A 23,123-nucleotide genomic window follows, 5' to 3' on the forward strand; every position below is an offset into this window, starting at 1 on the left:
ATTAATTATGAATGGATATTTAATGGAGGATGGATAACTTATTTTATTTAAATACTTTATATCCATGGACAAATAAACAGAAACAAACAGGGAAACATAACTCTTCCACTAATCAAATACGATTGTAGTTTGATTAATGGATCAAGTTATTTCCTTCCATCTCATTTCCTCCTCAGACTGAGTGGCTGTAACCTCTCAGAGAGAAGCTGTGAAGCTCTGTCCTCAGCTCTCAGCTCTCAGTCCTTCAGTCTGACAGAACTGGACCTGAGTAACAACAACCTGCAGGATTCAGGAGTGAAGCAGCTTTCTGCTGGACTGATGATTCCAAACTGTAACCTGGAGGCTCTCAGGTCAGGATTCATTCAACTGTTCAACTGCTGATCATTTTAATTCTGCTTTACAGTCATGGATGAACAGCTGACCTGTTCAGGGTGGTCACTCTGTTGGTGTCTTTTTTTTTAACCCAGTGATGGTGTTTAAATTAGAAACAGCTCTAAACAAGCAGAAATGTTCAAAGAAGGTGCAACACTGTGTGTGATGTCACATTTGATCACATTCAGCTTTAGTTTCAGAGCAGTTCTCTCAGTATCTGCCACTTGTGTTGTTTTCTGCAGCCTGTCAGGCTGTCTGATCACAGAGGAAGGCTGTGCTTCTCTGATCTCAGCTCTGACCTCCAACCCCTCCCATCTGAGAGAGCTGGACCTGAGCTACAACCATCCAGGAGACTCGGAAGTGAAGCAGCTATCAGCTGGACTGGAGGATCCACAGTGGAAACTGGAAACTCTCAGGTATGGAGAGGTCTGCTGCAGCAACACACAATGTCTGATGGAGGAGGAAGAAATGTTTTCTGTGCTTCACTCAGCCCTGACTTTTTGCTTCATGCTGGTTCTGAGTTTTATATGAACCTACGTGTAGGAGCCTTTTTCCTTTTTTCACTCAGGCAGATCTTTACGCAGAACATTTAACAGCTTTATGTTGGTCTGCAGCACAAAAACATTAGTTTCAACATAAAGGTTGAAAAACTGTAAGACTGTTTTCCTCTTACAGAGATACAGCTTACATCTCACTATGTGATGATGTTCATGTTAAACGGCCATCAGCTGACTCCCATGTTCAAGACCAGATTTCAGAGTTCAGATCAGAGTTCAAGACCAATTTGACATGTTGTCCACAGTCGTTCACTTTGTTGGTTAGTTCTCACTCACCAATGATTACAGTTAGGAGTTAAAAATACACAGTCTGGGTTTTTAAATTATAAATAGTTACAGATCACACATTTAATCTCTCAATCTAGCTGCATCAAGTGATCCATGCAGTTTCACCACTTCATTTTCAATTCAATTCAGTTTTATTTATTTAGCACCAAATTACAACAATTGTTATCTCAAGGCACTTAAATAATATAGTCCAATTCAAGCCAATTGGAATTCAATTAATTTTTATCATAATTAATTATAATTTCAAATAATCCAATTAATTAATATAGAGCCAATCCAAAAAACAATATCCTAGCTAAGGAAACCAACAGATTGCACCGAAACTGGTCTTCAGTCCAATCTCGCGTCCTGAGTGTGCCTGTGGCGACTGTGGAAAGGAACGACTCCCTTTTAACAGGAAGAAACCTCTGGCAGAACCAGACTCAGGAAGGGTGGCCATCCGCCTCGACCAGCTGGGGTTTGAGAAGACAGAAAATAGGGAAAAGAGGGGGGAAAAACACCATAACGCCATTCAAAGGATACCTGTTGGGACATGTCACATGTACATAATATCATTTGAGAAATTAAACAGGGGGAAAAGAGAGCAAAGTGAGGAAAGGTGTGACAGATGAGGTCCCCCAGCAGTCTAAGCCTATAGCAGCTTGAATATGGGATGTTTCAGGATTACCTGAGCCATCCCTAACTATAAGCTTTGTCAAAAAAGAAAGTTTTAAGCCTAATCTTAAAAGTGGAAAGGGTGTCTGCTTCCCGGACATTTACTGGTAGCTTATTCCACAAGAGAGGGGCCTGATAACTGAAGGCTCTGCCTCCCATTCTACTTTTAGAAACTCTGGGAACAACAAGAAAACCTGCAGTCTGAGAGAGAAAGTGCTCTGTTTGAAAAAGACCTTACAATGAGATCTTTAACCCTCTGAGGTCTATGATCACGTCGGCATGATCAGATCGCATGACGTCATTACGGCTCAGACCCTAGAGGGTTAAGATATGATGGAGCTCAGTCATTAAGAGCTTTATAATGTGAGGAGAGGAATCTTAAATTCTATTCTGAATTCAAGTCAATGAAGAGAAGCTAAAACTTAATGTGTGACATCCACATTTCTGGCGCTAATGGGCCTCTGCTGACTGGCTGCTGATGAACTGGTGTTGTTGTTGGCTGTTGACCTGCTCACATTGGCATTGGTTCAACATCAAATTCAGCCTGTTTAAAACTCACTGTCATACTCTGAATTGACGTTAATGTGATTTTCAAATTCGGAAAAATCTTCCTCATCATTATCTTCCCAATCTTCTTTTTCTTTGGGCGTTGACTGAGCTGTTCCAGAACCCTGTTTCTGTTTCCTTTTAAGAAATGTTTTGGTGGATTTACTGGAATGTTTTTGGTCATTGTCATGTTGCATGGTCCACCCCTGCTTCAAATGCAGTTTTTGGACAGATGGTCTCCCATTTTCCTCAAACAGCCTCTGAAATGATAAAGAATTCATGTTGGATTCTATGATGGAGAGTTGACCAGGCCCTGCCTCAGACCCAAATCATTACTTTTACAGCTTCAGGCTTCACTGTTGGTTTAAAGTACTTGTTTGTTTAAATGTTGCTTTTAGTTTACACCAAACAGGTTCCCTGTTACAGTGTCCAAATAATTCAGTTTTAGATCCATCCAAAATGATCCAAAGTCCAGGGACTTTCCATTCCATTCATCCATTTTCTATACCTGCTTAATTCATTCATCGTCACAGGAGGCGGAGCCTATCCCAGCAGCCACAGGGTGAGAGGCAGGGTCCACCTGGGTGGGTCTAGATTCCATCTCACATACAGATATACAAACCGCTCATACAAATGTTCCTACATTAAATAAAGAGAATCTGCACTCCTCACACATTCTTCAGACCGTGTGTACAAATATTTTCAGTGTAATTTAAGTCTGATCCGAAGTGGAGATGAAACTTCTGAAACATCCCATACTGTCCACATACTTTGATAACTTATTTCCATAACTTCCATAACCACAGTTCACTCCTTTTCCTTTCACCGGCTCATGAGCTGGTTAGAAGTGATGACGAGCAGCGAGGGAGGAGCAAACCTCTGTAAGGAGGAGGAGGAAATGTCTGCCAGCATTAGCCGTGTCCCCTTAAAACAGCGTGGATCTGTCAGAATGATGGAGGGTTATCATGTCTTTTCTGAGATAAACGGACCACAAAGAGAACATACATACCAGCAATCATCTCCTGGTTAATGCACAGCCTGTAAGGAAACATATTCAGCAGATTCAGAGACTTTATTAATCCAGTTAAAGGGATATTTCTGTGTTTTTGAAGTGGGGCTGTGTGAAGGACTCATTAGCAGTCAGCATCTTTCTCAGTGTAGAACATGTGTGTGTGTGAGCCATATAATGAAAAAGAAAGAGACTGTGCTGCTCTGACCCCCCTCCTCCTTTCAGGGTGGAGCCTGCTGGAGAACGATGGTTGACACCAGGTCTGAGGAAGTGTAAGTGTGTTCTTCATCTGATTCATGACATCCAACCATCTTCACACTGTCACATCACTCATTGATCAAAGTGCACAGATGATAGATCAATAACTGCAGCTGGATTGTGTTTGTTCTCTCCATCAGATTCCTGTCAACTCACAATCGACACAAACACAATGAACAGAAAACTGAAACTGTCTGACAACAACAGGAAGGTGACATGTTTGTGGGAGGAGGATCAGTCATATCCTGATCATCCAGACAGATTTGATCACTGGTATCTTCAGCTTCTGTGTAGAAATGTTCTGACTGGTCGCTGTTACTGGGAGGTCGAGTGGACAGGAGACATTTTTATATCAGTGAGTTACAGAGGAATCACCAGGAGAGGAGGAGGCAAAGAGGGTGTGTTTGGATACAGTGATCAGTCCTGGAGTCTGAGGTGCTCTGATCGTTTAGGTTACTGTGTCTGGCACAATAACAGAAGAACAACCATCTCCTCCTCCTCTGTCTCTAACAGAGCAGCAGTGTATGTGGACCGTCCTGCTGGCACTCTGTCCTTCTACAGAGTCTCCTCTGACACACTGATCCACCTCCACACCTTCAACACCACATTCACTGAAGAACCTCTGCATCCTGGATTTGGGTTCTGGTCCTGTTCATCTGGTTCCTGGTTGTCTCTGTGCTGAGTATAAAGAGTTTCCTCCTGTCAGAGAACTACTGTTGAACAGATAGTTCAGTCTGTACATGTCTGTCTCTTTCACTCAGAAACACCTTTTCAGATTCATGGATTCAGTCAGTTTCTGTTTGAAACTCTTCTGAATGATTCCTTGGAAACTTCTTCCTCTTCCAGTCCTTTAAAGATGGAAGCTGCCATTCTTCCAGGATGTTGTTTTTCTGTGTGTTTCCAGTCAAAGCTTCACACTGAATATCAGTATGTTGTATTTCTCTGCAGCTCACTTCAACTGAGACCATTCAGTTCATGTCAGCTGCAGTTAGTTTGCTGCACATGTGACAAACTGTGATATCAGAGAGGAATCACTGAGCTGCAATCAGCCAAGATGAATTTCCAACCTGCTGACAGATCTTCACTGATTCTGCTCCAATGTTTAGGGACTCTGGTTTAAACTCAGTTCTGTCAGAGACAGTCGAGTTCTGTCAGAAACTTTCTTCCTGGTTAACTTGTCATAGGTGTGATGACTCTGTGATGACACCAGCAGAGAGTTTGACCAAAGCCTGTCTCATACATCTCCCTAAGACCTCAGAAAATTGGGTCAAATTGTTAGGAAAAAAAGGCAGATGTGTCTTTCTATTCAAATTTGTTTTAGTTTGTTAAAAAAAAACATGGATCATACAAAGAAAGCAGCAGAACTGAGTGTTTGGGTTAATATGGTGTTATCTACTCTAAATATTGTTTTCATAAAATCTGTTCTGTTTCCTGTCTGTATTCTCTTCTAATTATTCACAATAATAAAGCTGAACTTCAACCTAAATGCAGCCGTGCTTCCTTAAAGCGTAAATGATTCAAGGAATCTGATGCTGATGTTTCACAGAGATGTTACTACATTGTTGTTTGTTTGATTGTTGAAGATTTGGATCATATATTGATATCTGACTGGAGTTATTTTCCCCATTAAATGTGTAAATCTTCCACCTCTCCCTTAAAACAAAACTTGTTTCTGCAGAGAGTTTTATTCTGAAATAACTGAGTCATGCTTTTCTATCAGGATCCATCACAGACAAGACTTCCTGGAAGCTGAAAAACAGCTGGAAGGTCGCGCATGTGTGATGATCAAAAGTTTACAAAATTCTTGGTTTTCCTGCTGTAAACATTCAACACATTAGTTTTTAAGAGGTTGAAAGCAAAATGTTGCAAAGGTGAAAATCTTTCTCTCACAGCGGTTGTGTTTTTCTGAGCGGTCTGATGTCTGTCCCGCAACCAACTGGACTGGAAACGTGACTAAAACAATGAAGCTGCTGTTTTAGCAACCTCATGAAGTCGAGTGTCGTCCTGCTGTTAAAAACAGCAGCTGAGAGCTCAGATCAGGCATGAGGAGGGAAAACTGGGCAGAAACCTTCAAACACACCAGACTGAGAGCTGAAAGCACCCAACCACAGAGCCACAGCCAGGACCAGGACCCACCACCAGAACCAGGTACCATAGCTTTGGCAGAACTAACAATTAGCCACTTTAAATATGTTTTAAGGCTGTTAAAATGTTTTAATTTTACACTGATTAGGGTCAAATGTGGAACTAACAGATACAAAGAGTCTTTAAGATCAGATTACAGTTTAAGTACAGACGGTTCACGCTTTGTTGTCCTCTGGTGGGACCATAAAGATGTGAAATGACAGCTGATCATCATGCTGATCTGTCATGTTCATGTTAGCTGCACCAAATAGAGAATTTAAAAAAAAAAAGTATCACACAAACAGATACATTAATACTAACAAGTTTAAAAAAAACAAGCCAAAAGTAACATAAAATCCCCAAAATGCAAACATCTACACTGCTCTCTACACTGGAGAGTGAAACCTACTTTGAAGCGGACTCAGGTTCAGGTTGCTTCTTTCTGACCAGCAGCTGCAGCAGTTTCACCTCTGAAATCAATCTAAAGCAGTGTTTGTGCATGGAGTTTGTATTTTCTGTCAGATTTGAACTGACGAAGGTGAAATGAGGGCTCAGCTGATTGGAAACGTTTAGTTCATGATCATTTTTAATGTGGTATAAACACAGCTTGAATGAATGCATGGACTTGATCTTTATCTGAGTGCATTTTAGATCAGACAGTTATTGCTCATTTAAATCCAACTTATTCCTCAGAAGTTCATAAAACCATTCTTATCATCCAAGCTTTGCTTGAGCCACATTATTAACTGAAGCAATTCACTTTACATTTAGCATCCTACAGATGTAAATAATCTCTTCTCAAAGTGGTGCAGAGATGGTGGTTCGGTTGCTTGTTTGGTGGCTTCTGCTGCTTCGTGTTAACCTCGGCTCCCCATAAGACTGATGCTCACTTCAGACTGTGCAATGATTTCTGCACCAGACACGGGCAGAAACACCATATATACAAATGCATTTGGATAGTTCCAGACATGTGTAGTTATAGATTTGTTTGGAAGCACACAGCAACACTCCCACATCAGCCAGCACAACAGAAACTGACATAAAGTGGCGTCCTAAAACAGATGCCAGTTATAAAAGAGGGAAAGAAGACTGAAGTCAGCCTTGAACAAGTTTAAGTTTGAACTTGCACAACACTGCGTATTGTCAGAGTATTTAGTATTCAGGAGTATTTTACAGCAAAAATCAGCATTTAGCTACATGTCATTAAACTTGTTTAATAAGGGTTGTATCGCATCGCATTAAAAGGCAAAACAGTGGGAATTAGTTTCATTACAAAGTCCTGATCCATCCTCATTTCTTTCTGACTGTCCTGTCTTCTTTAAAGTGGTCCTGATCAATAGTTCTCCAGCTTTCTGAAGGTCTCTCAGAGTTTTTCTTTGGACATTTTCTGTCCAGCCCTTGTACCTGAGCATTTTCAGAGGAATGAGTTTTTTCTTTGTTAAGCCACTTAACTCTGACCTATGAATCATTCAAGCAGAAAAAAGGCTCCTAACCCAAGGGATGAACCAGTAAAGACCTGACAGGACCTGAGAGATGCATCTGGACCTTCAGCTGATCCATCTGCTGTTGGCCCAAGCCTCATCAGAAATGGTCTCCATGGAAGGGTGGCTGTCAAGAAGCCATTCTTAAGGAAGGGAAACAGGGAGAAAAGGCTGAGCTATGCCAAATGACACAAGAAGTGGACTGAAAATCAGTGGCAACAGGTCTTATGGAGGCATGAATCCTCCCCAGAGCCCGGACCTCAACATTATTGAAGCAGTGTGGGATCATCTGACAGAGAACGGAACAAAAGGCAGCTGACATCCAAAGAAGAGCTTTGGGATGTCCTTCAAGAAGCCTGGAGAACTATTCCTGAAGACTACTTAAAGAAATGACACAATCCTGGCAAAACATAAAGGAATGAGGTGTGTTTTAAGACTTTTGACCACAGTACTTTATATAATCTGCATATTCCAAAAAGTTGAGAACTTTTGATTCTGCACAAGCTGGACATCCTCTGAGTGAGGAGTCACAGGAGCAGCAGAGACCTCTGACTGCTCGTTTAACAACAGGATATTTTCTTTGTTGGGTGTCTTGGAAACAGCAGAGACCTGGGATTGAGCGTTTTCTGAGCTCGGTGTTACAGCTTCTGGCCTGTTGGCAACTTCCTCAGAACTTTCCTCTTTGCCTCTTTCAAAGGGAAATATGTAGAAACCCTCAGACTCATTCTCCAGAATCTCTTCATCTACTCTGTCACCCCACAGAAGTGCAGGAGAGGATATTTTGGTTTGACTCAAAAAGGTCTTTTTAAGTAAGTGTTGTCTTTCAGGCGGTTTGTCTTTCAGGCTTTTATAAACTACAGTGATGTCATGTCCTTTGATGACATGTTTCCATTGTGATGTCATGCAGAACTGGGAGGTCATAATGAGTGATGACATCACTTCTTGTGATGTCAGCAGCGATGGTGCTCTGTTCTCAGTCACCAGTCATCACGTGTGCTGTTCTGCTCTCTTTTTCAGCTTTATGATCTTAACTGTAAATAATATGCAGCACATGTTCATAGAGCCCAGGCAATGGTGGGAAACATGGATTGTATGAATGCTGAGTGAAATGTAAATGAAAACAGAAGCAGTGACCTGCAGATCCTTTATATATATGTGATAACTGAATCTGAATGTATCAGTGTCCAGGTCAGTAATAATGTATTTATTGTATGTTACGGTGCTCACAGCTGCTTTCTGCACGCCTCACCTGGAAGTATCTTTGAAGCTGCTTTGTATGTTGTCTACACTGACTGTGAAGCAAAAGTAACACAACAGCCACATCTTCAGGCTGTTCTCAGTGTTTCCAGCACAATCATTCAGCTGTTTTCATGCATCAACATAATACAGTAATAACAGTGTAGTTATGGTTGTTTCTATTCAGAGCTGCTTACAGCAGAATGGGATTATTTCTATGTGTCAACATACAGTGTATAACATCATTTCTAGTACAAATCTGACTTTGAAAGATGTTAAAATGACAGAATCAGCATGTAAATGATAAAGTGTCTTCCTGTGGATGTTCTCAGATATGTACAGTATGAACACTGTGATCCTTTCCCACATGTCCCAGTATGTTTGATTGTGTTCCAAGTGAGGGTCAGACTGGAGAAAGTGTCATGAAGCTGTCACCCTTAAACAATCAATAAAAGCTCTGAATACAAAAGCATTTCAGTGTCATCTCTATAAGTAATGATGAAAGAAGCAAAAGCTTCAGCTGCACCTCCTGAGCTCTACTTTCCATATTGTCTACACTGACTGTGAATCAAAAGCAGCACAACAGCCACATCTTCAGCTTGTTGTGCAAAAGCTGTTCTGACAACATTCACAGCCCAATAAGCAGCACAGTGACAGCAGTGTAGTTGTGTTTGTGGGTCAGAGGAAATCTCATGTTCCAGCCATGTGATCCAGAACAACCCATGTGAGTGAAGGACAGACTGCAGCACTGATAAAAATGTCAGTTTGAGATGAATTCACAGGCATCAGTGTGTCAGTGGAACTGAAGGTGAACTGTTTGAGAGCTGAACACTGACAGGACTTTGTTTGCATGATGGAAACATGATGAAGAACAACATGACAAACTAAATCCATCATGTCAGAAGACAGAGTGGGAAAAGAATGAAAGTCAGCAGAAATTCAGCTCCATTATTGAATGAAGTCAAACACATTGAAGAGTTGGATCAGAGTTGAGGAGCTGTGTGGATTTGTAGTTGTGCATTTTCATCCCAGCTCTTAAACAACAGATAACAGTGTGTGTTACTAAATTCACCACCAAGCTGAATGTGTTTGTGGGAACATGAATGTTTTTTAGTCTTTCTGCATCATGTGACCCCGATTTTAATCATCTGCTGTCAGATTCAAATCAAGACCATGAAACCACACAGCAGCTTCAGCTGAGCTGTCAGTCAGCAGCAGCGGTCTTATCTGTGGGCCGCAGGGGCTGATGGGAGCTCTGAGGAGCTGTTAGAAAACACGTGGCCCTGGTCTGATCTCACAGCTCGTCCTTGTTTGACCTCAGCTGCATCAGAGCGCCACTTCTCCCCAGGTTCACCAGAGGAAACACCACTGCACAAAATGCTTTTCCTCCCAGCTGCTGCTCTGTGCTGTCTGTGTTCAGGTGAGTGTTTCCAGCCAATCAGGAGCCAGCAAACTCCACCTGGTACACACACTGTCACACTGACCTTCATCTGTCTGTCTGTGTCTCTACAGTGCTGGTTGCCATGGCAGCACAGCTGATCAAGGACCAGTGAACACTGACCAGGAGAGTTGGTCAAAGTGTCTCCTTCAGCTGTGGAACTGACCAGTGTGATGAAAACTGGATATACTGGTACCAGAAGAAAGAAGCAGAAACATTCACAGTGATTCTGGATATTAATAAAGATAGTGGTGATGTTTATAAAGGTTATGGTCATCCTCAGAAAGATGATTTCTCAGCTGTGAATAAACAGAACGGCTGTGAGAGAGCAGTAAACCACAGCCCAGGTTCACATATTTCACCTCCATCTCAGACAGAGTCACAAACATACTGAGCTGAGGGAGTTTCTTCCTCTCTGCTGTCTTTATTTATTTAAACTTTTATTCAACTTTTTCTTATTATTAAGAGAAGTTTTCTGAAGGTTCAAAGATAAAAACTGTGAACATTGCAAAGATTTGTTCTGGAAAATGATCCAAATGAAACTTCAATTCACCATAAATAAAAGCAAGACATTTTAAAGACATTTATTTAATACTGAATGTTTTCATTCAAATGTCCAGATAAATATGAATCTCCTGCTTTGAGCTGCTGCTGGAATAAAGTCCATTCCTCCATTAAAAAGTTTAATGAGCTCTTCATGAAAACACTTCAAGCAGCACTTGTTGTTTCACAGCTTTCAGCAGATTTCACCACATCATTTCACTTTATTCCATTTTAAAAGACAGATCTTGGACTGATCTCAGGTCAGGATTTTGTCCTTCTAGCAGCAGCTTATCAGGACGCTGATTTTGTTGGACAGATGTTCATCAGTTTCCTGTGGATGTTTCTGCTTCCCAGAGGATGAATCCAGAGTGCACTGAGACTGAGACAGGAGCAGGAAAACTTCCTAAATTCATGTGAAGTCTTTGTACCACATTACAGCTCAGAAACAGAACACATGCACAGTGAGGGCATGATGCTCAACACGTTTCTCAAAGCATTTACACAAGGACATCCATTATGTGCTGATAGTGATATGATTTTCTTCCCCTGACACTGAAGTAACGATCATCTTTAAGTGATTTCATGTCACTTTTAGATCCATCAGCTCCACAGTTTTATATCTCTACATGTTAAGTATAAGGCAGCTTTCACAGCGAGCTATGTGGCAAATATCTGGAAACAACTGAGACTAACAGCCTGAAACATCCAGTTTCTACAAAGATAGCTCATATACACAGTTCTGTTGGAATGTTTCTGTACAGTCATCATGGACATTAATGTCATTTCCATTTAGTCATTTAGCAGATGCTTTGATCCAAAGTGACTCACAGGTGAGGAAACAACATCCCAGTGCAGTTAGGCATACCTCTCATTTCCCTGTATTTGTGTCCATCCTCCAGACTCCTGTGGATCCTTTTTACCTCACGCTAAAAAAGCCAATATCACAGACGGAGAAAAGTTAGATCATGAGAGAGAAAAAAACTCTTGAAACTTTCTGTGAACAAAGCAAGGAGGTCAATAAATAAGTCTACACCTCATTACAGTGGTTAATATTTCTGTCTGAATACGTTTTTGTTTGCATCTGTGTGGTTGTGGACATATTTGATCTAAGGGAACTTCAGATTGAAACCTCGCCAGTGAAGAACTGAATGTAGCACAACGTGTTGGTGTAAAAGACCACTCTGATGCTTAGAAGTCCATACTCCCACCAACTAGTTTAAAGCTGAATAATCCTTTCAGATGAGAGATGAAACGTCTTCAAGAACCAAGAAGAAGAAGAAGTTGCCCTTATTCAGGCTCTTACCCACAAAGTGTCACAGTGAGGAGCCCCCTTTCCAATCAGTAAACTTTCCTCTAAAAAAGTAGCCCTGAACAGCTGCCTCCAGCTCCTCTGAGGGACACACCTGCTGAACTGGTCATTGACATTAAAATAAAAAGGCTGCAGACAGAGCAAAACTCCTGCTTTGGAGATGAACCCTCTGTGTAATGCTTCTCACAGTTCATGAAAGAATATTATAAAATAACAATGATTTTAACCATCTGTCATGATACTGGGGCAGCTGCTTATCTGAAGTGTTGCATATGTCACTGTGATCTATGTTATTAATGTCCAAAGACATGTGAGCTGTGTTTAGATTTAGCCAAAAGCTGAAGTGGAGAAGAAGATCTTGGAATAAAGAAAGAGGAAAGGATGATGCACAGTTTTTACAGTAATGAATGACACACAGTGGTTCTAACGGCGCCCTGGAGCTGTTCACATCTGGTCTTAACGTGATGATCAGAAAAGTGAACTAAGTACATCTGTGAACACGTTCAACAAGGATTCAGCAGCTCCTTTCTCCACCTCTCAGCCAAACTCGATAGTTCTTGTGATGAGAGATTTCAACTCGTGTAACCTCTCCCAGGAACTGACGAGCTCCAAACAGCTGGTGACATGCGCCATGCAGGACAGCAACACACTGGACCACTTCTACTCCACCATAAAACCCTCATACCGCTCCATCCCCCACGCTGCTGTTAGCCCGATTTTTTCATTGGAAGCTCAAGAACAAGCTGGAGAAATCGTTTATTAAAAAAGTATTTATTAGTGGTCACATGTAAAGTATATTGCAGCGCTGGACTCGGAGTGCCAGAGCTCCCGCAGGAAATCCGTCAGGCCGAGCCCCGTTATCCGGAAACATGTCATATTTATATTCAGCTTTATCTCACAGAAGTTGTTTTCACACTTGTCAGAGTATAATTGGCCAGTTTTGGGTGACATGCTCAGGCCAGCTGCTGTCCATGTTGTGTTCTTTGGATGTGATAAACAATGTGTGTGTGTGTGAGTGCTGTTTTAGGCGTGGATCTAATGGACCAGACCTATCTGCCCTAATAGAGATATTCTGTCTGACCCAGTTGTTTATGTCCTTCTAAGGTCTTGGACCATTTAAGGTCATCTGTTGTGCAGTATGAGCAAAGTGGAAAAGTACCAGCTAGGAACATAGGTTATTTAGTAAAATACAGAATATGAATTTATAATGCCTAAGATCAAAGCCAATTATAACAACTCCCCCCTTTGACATGATTTAATCATGTCAACTAAATGAGGTAGGACCGTTATATTCTGTATTGTGTCACACCTGTTAGCGGCAGCCAACTTAGCAGGTCCCCAAACTGCAAGTGGCCACCGACCTTGAGGTGCAGCACAAGCAGACAGGAGATTCTTGTTATCCCCCTTTTGATGTAACTTCATTATGTGAGCTGTTATGTGTAAGCTGTTCTTCTTTGCGATTATCAGCAGCAAGCAAGTTTTCATTGCATATGCATGTGTAAAATAATTGTAATGCGTTAGCTAAACCTTTCTGTATCAGGAGTGTTTATCATGATGCTGGGAACAGAACCTCTTTCCCAGAATAGTTCAACCTTCATTACTCAACTGATCATAACTCTGCAATGAGCACATTTCATAAAAGCTATAAGTATCACGCCTGTACGTGTATGCAAGGAATAAATCAATAAATGTTTCAATATGTCTTAAAATTAGTGTGTGTATGTGGCCCCTAACCCAATCTCTGTGTAGAATCTTAGTTCATTTTGGCCCAAAACTATATGTGGTTTAAGCAGTGGCAAGACCCTGCTCACCCATAAGTACCATCACAACACATAACAATAATTAACTAAGCTACAACAATTCATAAAATATTGAAACCCAAAAAGTGCTTAAGGCAATTAACATTACCATCAGGATCGTCCACTGTTCGCAGCGAATAGGAGCGAAAAACCTGATGGCTGATATCCGGGAAAATTCTCCTATGGCCCCTTGGCGACCGACCACTTAATTACCTTTCAGTGCCTAAGGTCCCGCTCCGAACAGCCGATTCACACCAATGGCAATGGACATATTTATGATTGGCTATGATTAGTAATTGGTCTACTTAAAATCATTAAAGTACATAGGAACATCACAAAACACAACACACAAAACAATACAGTACAGACCTTTAAACATGATGTGAATATGAAGATATGACCCTGTTGAGAACAGATGAGTAATGATAGATGTAGTGTAAAAACTGACAATTTCTTTTGAGTGAAAATTTCATGATAACATTGTGCAGAGTGGTGCAGTGCAGCTCAGTCTCTTCTGGTCCAATCCTGTCACTGCTTGGTGTTTGGTTGTCCTTCTGGCTGAACCTCAGTTCAGCAGTCTGAGCTAACTAGGAAGGAGAGGTTACCAGCACTTCACTTCCACAAAGGGGTCTTTACCACCTGTTTTCCCTAACTAATCTTTTTCTCTGGGACAATTCCGGAGATAATTCAGATTATTTTGTTGACAGTGGTTGAAGGTTGTGTGGTTGTTCAACCATTATCTTGGCATGATGATCATGCCTCCCAGAATTTCAGACTGACGTCTTGTCAGTCACTTGGCTGTGAGTCCTGTAGAGGTTCTGCTGCCGATGCAGTTCATTTAAGCTGTGGATGAATGTTAGCAGGAGAGAGAACCGAGCAGCACAACATTTCATTTTCACAATGTTCTATATTCAGGAATTCCCTTTTAACAGATTCAATCCCAGTATTCATTGGTCGACCAATTAAGTTTTCATATGAACCCCAAACAAAAACAAATAAATTTAGAGAACACAGCAACACAAAGACAACGACAAAACACAAGACAACATAGAACAAAAGACAAAAGGAAGACAAAGACTCACAGAATTTTGGGAAAAACTTGAGAAGTGTTAGTAAACTATGATTAATTGTTGTATCTCCACCCCCCCGATGAGACTTAGTCTCCTCCGTATGTTAGTTCTGCTGAACTCTTCCTCTGCAGTTTCTGCTCCTGTGTTGTTGCTGCAGGACAGAAATGTTTGTGGTTAGATTTCATTTTGGGAGCAGCACAGCATCAAGAAAGCAGCCATTTCTTCTCAATGAGTAACTGATTAACCTTTTTGGGATAAATATTGTCTGTCCTCTTAATTCAGCTCAGAGTGCTTTTGATAAAATTTCAGCATGATCTGCTTAATTCTCACTTGTTACTTTATACTAAATTCTATTTAATTCTTACCAGTGGCTGTGTTTCGTGATGCTGAGCCATCCACAGACAGTTCAAGATCAGCATTAAGTTGTTTTTTTTTTCTGCTCCATTTGAATTAGAAACACTTCATGTGGTACCAACAGTGTGACATCAGAGTTTCTTATAACATCACATGATACAATAACATATTTCCATACAAATTAGAATCAAAGACAAAGGTTTATTCTATTTTTCTATTTGTCTTAATTCCTCATTTATTTATTTTTTAGATGAGCCATGTGGCCTTGTGCTGCTAACTTTTTCCTTAGCAGTGCCACAGCATCATGCTTGTGTTGTCAGACATCAGATCTTTGGTTGGTTATTGATCACTGTTACCTTGCATGCATGCTTTGACCTAAGGGCCCAGATTCTTGATATTATTTTGTAATATTTTTCTTTGCTCATAGCAGTTTTGGAATGTTAGCTAAATTGTTCAGGATCCTTCTTGTTTTTCCTTGACATGAATTAGACCTTTAATTGTGCAGTTCAAAGCTCTGTGCTTTACCTTACTTAGAGCAGCTCTGCCTCAGTTTATTATGTTTTACTTAATCTTTACTTCTTTCTTCCAGTATGTGTGGATGTATGTGGGTGTGTGTGTACGTATAGATGTGTGTGTGTGTGCGTGTGTGTGGCTTTGGGTTTCACTGTTTTGTTTTATTTTCTTCTATCTTGTGAAGCACTTTGTGTTACATTTTCTTGTATGAAAAGTGTTATGAAAATAAAGTTTGATTGATTGATTCATTGATTAAGTGCACCAGATTAAACAACTTGGGTCATCTCCCGTGTAATTTCTCGAATGGACCAGAGCACATGATTAAAACTGTTCTCACAGAACATTTTATTCATCCCATTCATATCCTTTTCTTTCGACCAACATGTCATGACTGAGCACAGATTGGATTGTACATATTGTTTCTCAATAAATTGCAATTGAAGTGGATTGTTGCCATTTTTCAGAGATCTTTTAGTCACCTGGTGTGGCGTGGTGGGAAGAGAGGGTGTGTCCAGATTATTGTTGTAGCTCTTTGTCACTTGAGCTTTTAATGTCTGACTTTCACACAGGAGAGGTGTGGAAATTAGTTATTGTAACCTTTATTGTTTCTGCTACTGTGGTTCTACAGTCTAGTCTCCACAGTAGTGTTTTCCTTTGGTTTCATAGTCAGTGGTCCGTTCAGTCTCTGATAGAGTTTTAGTCCCCGTGGTCTAGTCTTTGTCAGTAGGTGAGGTTCCTAAGTCAGTCCGGACCTCAGTTAATGTTCTTTCGGCAGGATCTTGAGCCTGAGTACAGTGATCCTTGTGGATCCAGTTACTCAGTCTATTCTCAGTCCACCATACCTTTACACAATGTGTTGTAGCTTCTTCGTCCTGTCCATATAGGAGAGGACCAGTTAAGTTTGTTCACATTCCTGGTCCTGTTCCTTGGTGAGTATTTATGTAACCTGTTGAGATATCCTCATCACCGTGTTATTCTGTTGTTTCACATTCATTTTCACATTCACACAAGTTTCCATACTGTAGTACAACAGGGGTGAGCCTGTTGGTGCAGTTGTAAATGGACAGGGTGTTTCCTCCCTGTCATGACCTCATGTGGGACAACATGACAACATTCATGGTGGCATTTGGAGTAAATCTTAGGCTAACACAATACGTAGAGCTTCAGCCCAGGTTAACTGTGTGTCTGCACAGACTTCTGTTCGGCCTTTTTGATGGTTCTATTTGCTCTTTTCACTAGTCCTTGTAAAGCTGGGTGAGAGACTGCACCGAGCTTATGTGTAATTCCAAACATCTTTTCTACTTCTCTTAGTTCTTCATTAGAAAAGTGAGTGAGTACCATTGTCTGATCTTATCACTTCTGGTACCCCAAATCTTGGAATAATTTCTCTTGTAAGCCATTTAATGACTTCTTTTCCTTTTTCGGTTTTAGTAGGTGTGGCTTCTACAAATCTAGAAAAGGGATCCACACCCACTAGAAGATATCGTTTACCTTCAGTCCTGTTTGCTGCTCCCATGTCAGTACAATCAATTACTATCTGCTTCCAAGGGGCATCAGGTACTGGGAAACTTGTCTAGTCCTGCTTTGAGAGATATTTTTGGATTGAACAGCTTGCAAATTTCACACGATTGCACAAAATGTTTTATCGTGTCTTTTAGGTGGGGGTGCCACCAGTGTTGTGAAATGAGCGCTGTTACTTTTGAGCTAGCACAGTGTGCTCTACTGTGTGCTTCTTGACATAGCAAGTTTAGTAGTCCAGTTGGAGCTACTATTTTGCCTTCATGATTCCTCCAGAGTCTTGTGGAATCCTTTTTTATTTATTTATTTTTTTCCGTTCCATGCTTGCTTTTCAGACGGTGCCGCTGCTTCGTGAAGTTCTTTAATGTTTTCTAAACATAATTCTCGTTGTGATTTTTCCTCCAATGTTTTCTGAGACATCTGGTTAAATGCAGTATACCTTGCTTTTGTTTTTGCTGCCTTATCTGCCGCATTGTTGCCTCTCGCTACTCTCCCATCTCCCTTTTGATGTCCTCTGCACTTGACTATAGCAACTTGTTTTGGTTCAAGTATGGCATAATATAGTTCGAGTAATTGATTTAAGTGTTTAACCGGGGTGCCTGCTGAGGTCACAAAGCCTTTCCTTTTCCAGTGACACATGTCTGGTATAGAGGCATGTCTTTAACTGTAAACACTGTTTTTGTTTTCATTTCACTAATTTATTCAATGTTTATTGTTAGATTAATTAATATTTATCTGCAGGGTTAGAATTTGCTAATAGTATTAATATAGTGTTCAGATGTACAGCTCTCTGGTTGCTGTGGCTGTTTTTAAATGTGCCATGAAAACAAACCTTGACTTGACTTGTTATGAGTCAGACTTACTGCAGCGCAGCTGTCTTTAAATTTCTTTTAGAGTTTTCTTCTTTAAGAAACTCATTGGTGATATCTGACTCTCGTTGTGCCTTTTATTGCCGTGTTTTTGTTAATTTCCTAATAATCTAACTCACTTTAAACCTTTCTGTAAAGCACTTTGCTGCTCTGTTAAGATAACAGATCAATTGATTCATAGATCTGCTGCAGTTAAATAGTTAAATGGTTTAATGAGATCAAATATAAATACTGATGATGAATATTAACTCAGAATTGGTGAAAATAAGCAGAGGAGAAGTATTTAGATCAGCTAAATTTTAAGTCATGTTACTGTGATCTCTAACACAATAAAGGCTAACCTTTAATGCTTTAAGATGGTAAGAAACTGTCTGACACCTATCTGTCTGACCTTGCTGTTAAATCCTGATATTTTCTAATATGTCATATGGTCTGACTGTCCGGTCTCAGACCTGCTTCAGGTGGAAATCATAAAGTCTCAATTTGTAGAACATCTTTTGTTCAGGCAGTTTTTCCATTAAAGGATCAAAGATTTAAATGCTGTGTTTGTTTGTTTGACTTTAACTTTTTAAGAGAGCTGTTAAATCTTAATTCAACAACAAACTGGTTCTAATGTTTAGTTTTAAACAGTCTGTTCTTCCTGGATTTATTTTGGATTTTTTATTTTGTTATCTCTTCACTGTGATACGTGCATTGAAAAGCGGATTTCAGATTGTCCATTCAATTTGGTATTTCTCCCATTCATCCATCCATCCATTTTCTATACCGTTAGTCCGTTAATTGGGTAGCGGGGGGGAGAGGCTGGAGCCTATCCCAGCAGTCATCGAGCGAAAGGCGGGGTACACCCTGGACAGGTCGCCAGTCCATCACAGGGCCACACATAGAGACAAACGAGACAAACAACCATGCACACTCACTCCTAAGGACCATTTAGAGTCACCAATTAACCTAACATGCATGGTTTTGGACGGTGGGAGGAAGCTGGAGAACCCGGAGAGCACCCATGCATACACGGGGAGAACATGCAAACTCCACACAGAAAGGCCCCAGGCGGGGATTAAACCTGGAACCCTCTTGCTGTGAGGCGACGGTGCTAATCACCACACCACCGTGCAGCACCTTCTCCCATTCAAATTTATTTTAAAATAAATTAATTGTTGAATTGATGATAAATGCTCTAGTAAAAACTTCCATTATCATTGTAAATTTTTCGACTAAATAACTATATGTAACTCTGGTACTCTTTAAGTACAGGCCAATGATCAATCAGAATCTGTCCTCACTCTCAGGGCTGAATGAGGGAAGAGGGAAGCAGGGTTGGGATGAGATAATCTTAGGGTGAGAGCATTTATGACAAAGCTAAGGATATCTAACCTTGTCTTTTCCAATTACACATGTCCACATGTACAGCCTGAGCTGTTTATGCTGAATCTGTATAAATGGTCAGTTTTTTCTTTTGCTAAATGGCATGCTTCTGTTATTGAGCGTGATGTTAGGAAGAGGTGTCTTATCTTCTAGTGTAGTATGATGTGTCCCTGGAAAAGATGACGTTGTGTCTGGCACATGCTGTGGTAGAGGTGCAGAGGACTGCGTCTGAATAGAGAATTTAACTTCTCCTAAAAATGCTGACAGTCTGCAAGAAATGTTTTTTTTTTCGTCTTTATCTGCCCTTGCTTTCTGGAATAAACCTGCCTCCTTTAGTTTTGCTGTTGCTTGATTCTTACTGCCTGTTGCTTGTTTTGAAAACATGGAGAAATCCCTCAGTAGTGGTGGAGCACTTTCACACCCCCCAAACATTCCTCTCTCTTGCATTTCTCTCGTCCAGTTCACAACTCTCTCAGTCCCTCCTTTTTCATCTTCTCTTCGAACCTTTTTTATCCATCTAGTCAAGGTGTTAAACAATACCGACCCCAATGAGCCGGGTTTACCTGTTTTCCACTTCTCAACTATGATTTGTGACATGTTTAAATGTTTTACACGTGTTAATCAGAATGGGTGAATGGCGCAATGCCCGAGTGTTGGACCCGACCAAGAAGCTTCTACACAGAATCTTTTACTCTGTGCGCTTGATCGCTGGGGGTTCTCCCAGTCTCTTCACTCGTTTTAATTCACCAATCTCTGTAACACCCTAACTAAATTCCCCTTTAATTTGTAGTCCAATGCCCCCCTTTTACAGAACCACTTGAGATCTGTGTCAGTGTAGGAATTCTCGATCAGTCTCGACTGCTCGATACACTTCCACTAACACAGTAAAATATCAACCAAGTAGCAAACCACCCCACATTTTCATGAAAAATAATAAAACTTAGCCCTGTGTCCTTATGCAGAGATAAACCCTTAGTATATCGTCTATGCACAACAACTGCAGAACCACCGCTGATTGCGGAAAGAGAAAAAAAAACAGAAAGAAGGAAAAAAACAGACACACCGCCGATCGTGGATTTTACAGTCCAACCACCAAACGTGAAGTAATACAGACCCACCGCCGATTGCAGATAAAGGTCTAAGCGCCCTTATGCGCAGAAATTACCCACACAGTCTATTGTGAAGTAATACAGACCCACCGCCGATGGCAGATAAAGGTCCAAGTGTCTCTTGCACAGAAATTACTCACATCCGGTCGTGCAGTAATACCGAGATTACTCACACCGCGATAGCGGACTAATAGACCCCCGCCCTTTGGCATCTAATTCCTATTCAGTTCAGAAGACAGAGATGAATCATGTTATCTAAATTTATGTCTTTTATTCGGCCAAATTGTACTAAACTAGGACACATATGACTCTCCCTATGTGAGACTATGTGTTTATACTTTACATGTGACCACCTAGTAAACCTGCAGACACAAATTTTGTGCTTTTGATTTAGTGATCGGAGGACATCCTAATTCAGACAATTTAGATTAGAATGACCAATGTGCAGAAATTTCACATATCCTGATACAAGAGGTTTTCTGCTCACCTTGTGTTTTAGGCGCCTTGAATTGTCTGAAGAAGGGTCCCCTCCAACCAGCTCCGGAAGTCCTCGATCGGACACGGTCTCAGAGTCAGCCAATCCGGGTCACGGCACCAATTGTTAGCCCGATTTTTTCATTGGAAGCTCAAGAACAAGCTGGAGAAATCGTTTATTAAAAAAGTATTTATTAGTGGTCACATGTAAAGTATATTGCAGCGCTGGACTCGGAGTGCCAGAGCTCCCGCAGGAAATCCGTCAGGCCGAGCCCCGTTATCCGGAAACATGTCATATTTATATTCAGCTTTATCTCACAGAAGTTGTTTTCACACTTGTCAGAGTATAATTGGCCAGTTTTGGGTGACATGCTCATGCCAGCTGCTGTCCTTGTTGTGTTCTTTGGATGTGATAAACAATGTGTGTGTGTGTGAGTGCTGTTTTAGGCGTGGATCTAATGGACCAGACCTATCTGCCCTAATAGAGATGTTTTGTCTGACCCAGTTGTTTATGTCCTTCTAAGGTCTTGGACCATTTAAGGTCATCTGTTGTGCAGTATGAGCAGAGTGGAAAAGTACCAGCTAGGAACATAGGTTATTTAGGAAAATACAGAATATGAATTTATAATGTCTAAGATCAAAGCCAATTATAACAATTTCACTCTTTTTTTTTAACAAACCTGCTTCCTCTGTACATATATGTAGAATCCCAGCCTCTGTAACCTCTGGTGTAGTTAGCTTATAGACTGTTAGCACCGTCAGTGTGCTCAGTATGTGTGTGAGTGACTCCCCCCTCAGTGAGCTGAACAACTCATACTTACTTGGCAGGGGAGACACCATGATCAAGAAGATGGTTCTCCCAAGGTGAGGCTCAGCCATTGCACTGAGGCTGTTCTGACCTTTGTGAATTCCCCAAATGTGGGAATGTCAACTGCTTAATTTGTGGTAGTGGGGGACTGCGTTTGCGCTCTCCCCCGATAGACTTGTTCAAAGAAAAATATAAATTCTGAGAGCATAAGGTAGTAACACTTACATGGAACAGTTTTTCACATCAGTTTATATCGGTTCAATCTTCATTCTTTACTTGTTTTTTTTACTGAATTCAACTTGTTTTTACTTTTAATGGCATCAGATCACAACAAATATTAATTGTTGGGGAGACTGGAGCAGGGAAAAGCTCCAGTGGAAACAGCATCCTGGGAAGAGATGAATTCACTGCAGAGATCAGTCAGTCCTCAGGGAACACAGAAGCTCCACTCTGCTTTGTGATTTTAGCTTTTAACTGCGGAACTGTTCATATACAAGCTGAACCAGAGGAAAGTGGAGTTGAAAGATGAGACTATTGTGCGAATTAGTTGTTCACGTATGTTTTTAAAATGTGTTCAACTGTCGACTTTATGACTTTATGTTTATGCATTTAGCTTTTATCCAAAGCAACTTACAAATGAGGATATAACGATGCAGCTAACAGCAAAGCTAACAATAAGCTACATAGAAGAAACACCATTAGCCAGGCTCTGTCAGAGGTGACAGTGTAGAAATGGAGTGCAGGCATAGAGGGAAGCACAGTTTAAGTGGCAGATTAAATTTATACACCTGAACAGGGACTTGTGGATCCTCAAATTAGACGTCTGATGCTCTGCCGACTGAGCTGAAGCAGAGGAGCAGTAGTCTGTATTTGAGGCGGAAGAAGAGGGAAAAGGGTGAAGGAGAAAAATGAAGGAAAAGAAGACGTTTTGAGAAAATGAGTGGGGAAAAAAATGGAAGGAACTTGTAGTTATTTGTGTTTCTGCTGTCCATTTCAAGTAAAAGCACACAGTCTGGTGTATTGATTTGAGAAATCTAAGCTAACTTGACACTGCTGTAGAATAGGTCCAAAGGTCGCCGGTTCGATTCCATCATTAGACATGAGACAAACTTTTACCAAGTGTTACCAAATGTCATTTTTACATTTCTGAATTGAGTACTGCAACATTGTAGTCGTCTTCTATGAATGAGTTGAAAAAAACTGAAGACACTCACTGAAATGTAACAAATTTATTACTAATTTCACACACACACAAACACTCAGAAACACGTGAAATTAAACCTGAAGCAATAAAAACAGGAATAAATTAAATTCAAAATAGAAAAAATAAATGACAAATAACAAATAAAGTAAAAGCAATAAATTAACAAATATAGAAAATAATTAAATTTAGGAAACATTACAACAAGAGCAACAAGAGTACAATAAT

The 23,123-nt window shown here is 40.7% G+C and overlaps 3 protein-coding genes and 1 non-coding gene across 4 annotated transcripts in view; 2 read left to right on the top strand and 2 right to left on the bottom strand.

Moving 5' to 3' along the window:
* The window catches only part of LOC140295152 (NLR family CARD domain-containing protein 3-like), a 229,674-nt gene extending 224,504 nt beyond the window's left edge, over window positions 1–5,170 (top strand). The window contains exons 8-11 of the mRNA XM_072379638.1: window positions 177–350; window positions 615–788; window positions 3,652–3,698; window positions 3,825–5,170. Of these exons, the coding sequence (XP_072235739.1) occupies window positions 177–350; window positions 615–788; window positions 3,652–3,698; window positions 3,825–4,366 (937 nt within the window). The 3' untranslated portion in view covers window positions 4,367–5,170. The remainder of the gene's footprint in view (window positions 1–176; window positions 351–614; window positions 789–3,651; window positions 3,699–3,824) is intronic.
* Window positions 1–23,123, bottom strand: part of LOC140291438 (uncharacterized) — an 873,052-nt gene that overhangs the window by 700,363 nt on the left and 149,566 nt on the right. The gene's annotated exons all lie outside the window — the stretch shown is intronic.
* Window positions 1–23,123, bottom strand: part of LOC140295136 (uncharacterized) — a 180,559-nt gene that overhangs the window by 76,240 nt on the left and 81,196 nt on the right. The gene's annotated exons all lie outside the window — the stretch shown is intronic.
* Window positions 21,700–21,863, top strand: LOC140297488 (U1 spliceosomal RNA). Its single transcript, XR_011913218.1, has one exon. It is a non-coding gene; the product is annotated as a U1 spliceosomal RNA (small nuclear RNA).

Source organism: Leuresthes tenuis, unplaced genomic scaffold (genome assembly GCF_036924035.1).
Source record: "Leuresthes tenuis unplaced genomic scaffold, fLeuTen1.0.hap1 SCAF_1, whole genome shotgun sequence".
Taxonomy (NCBI): domain Eukaryota; kingdom Metazoa; phylum Chordata; class Actinopteri; order Atheriniformes; family Atherinopsidae; genus Leuresthes; species Leuresthes tenuis.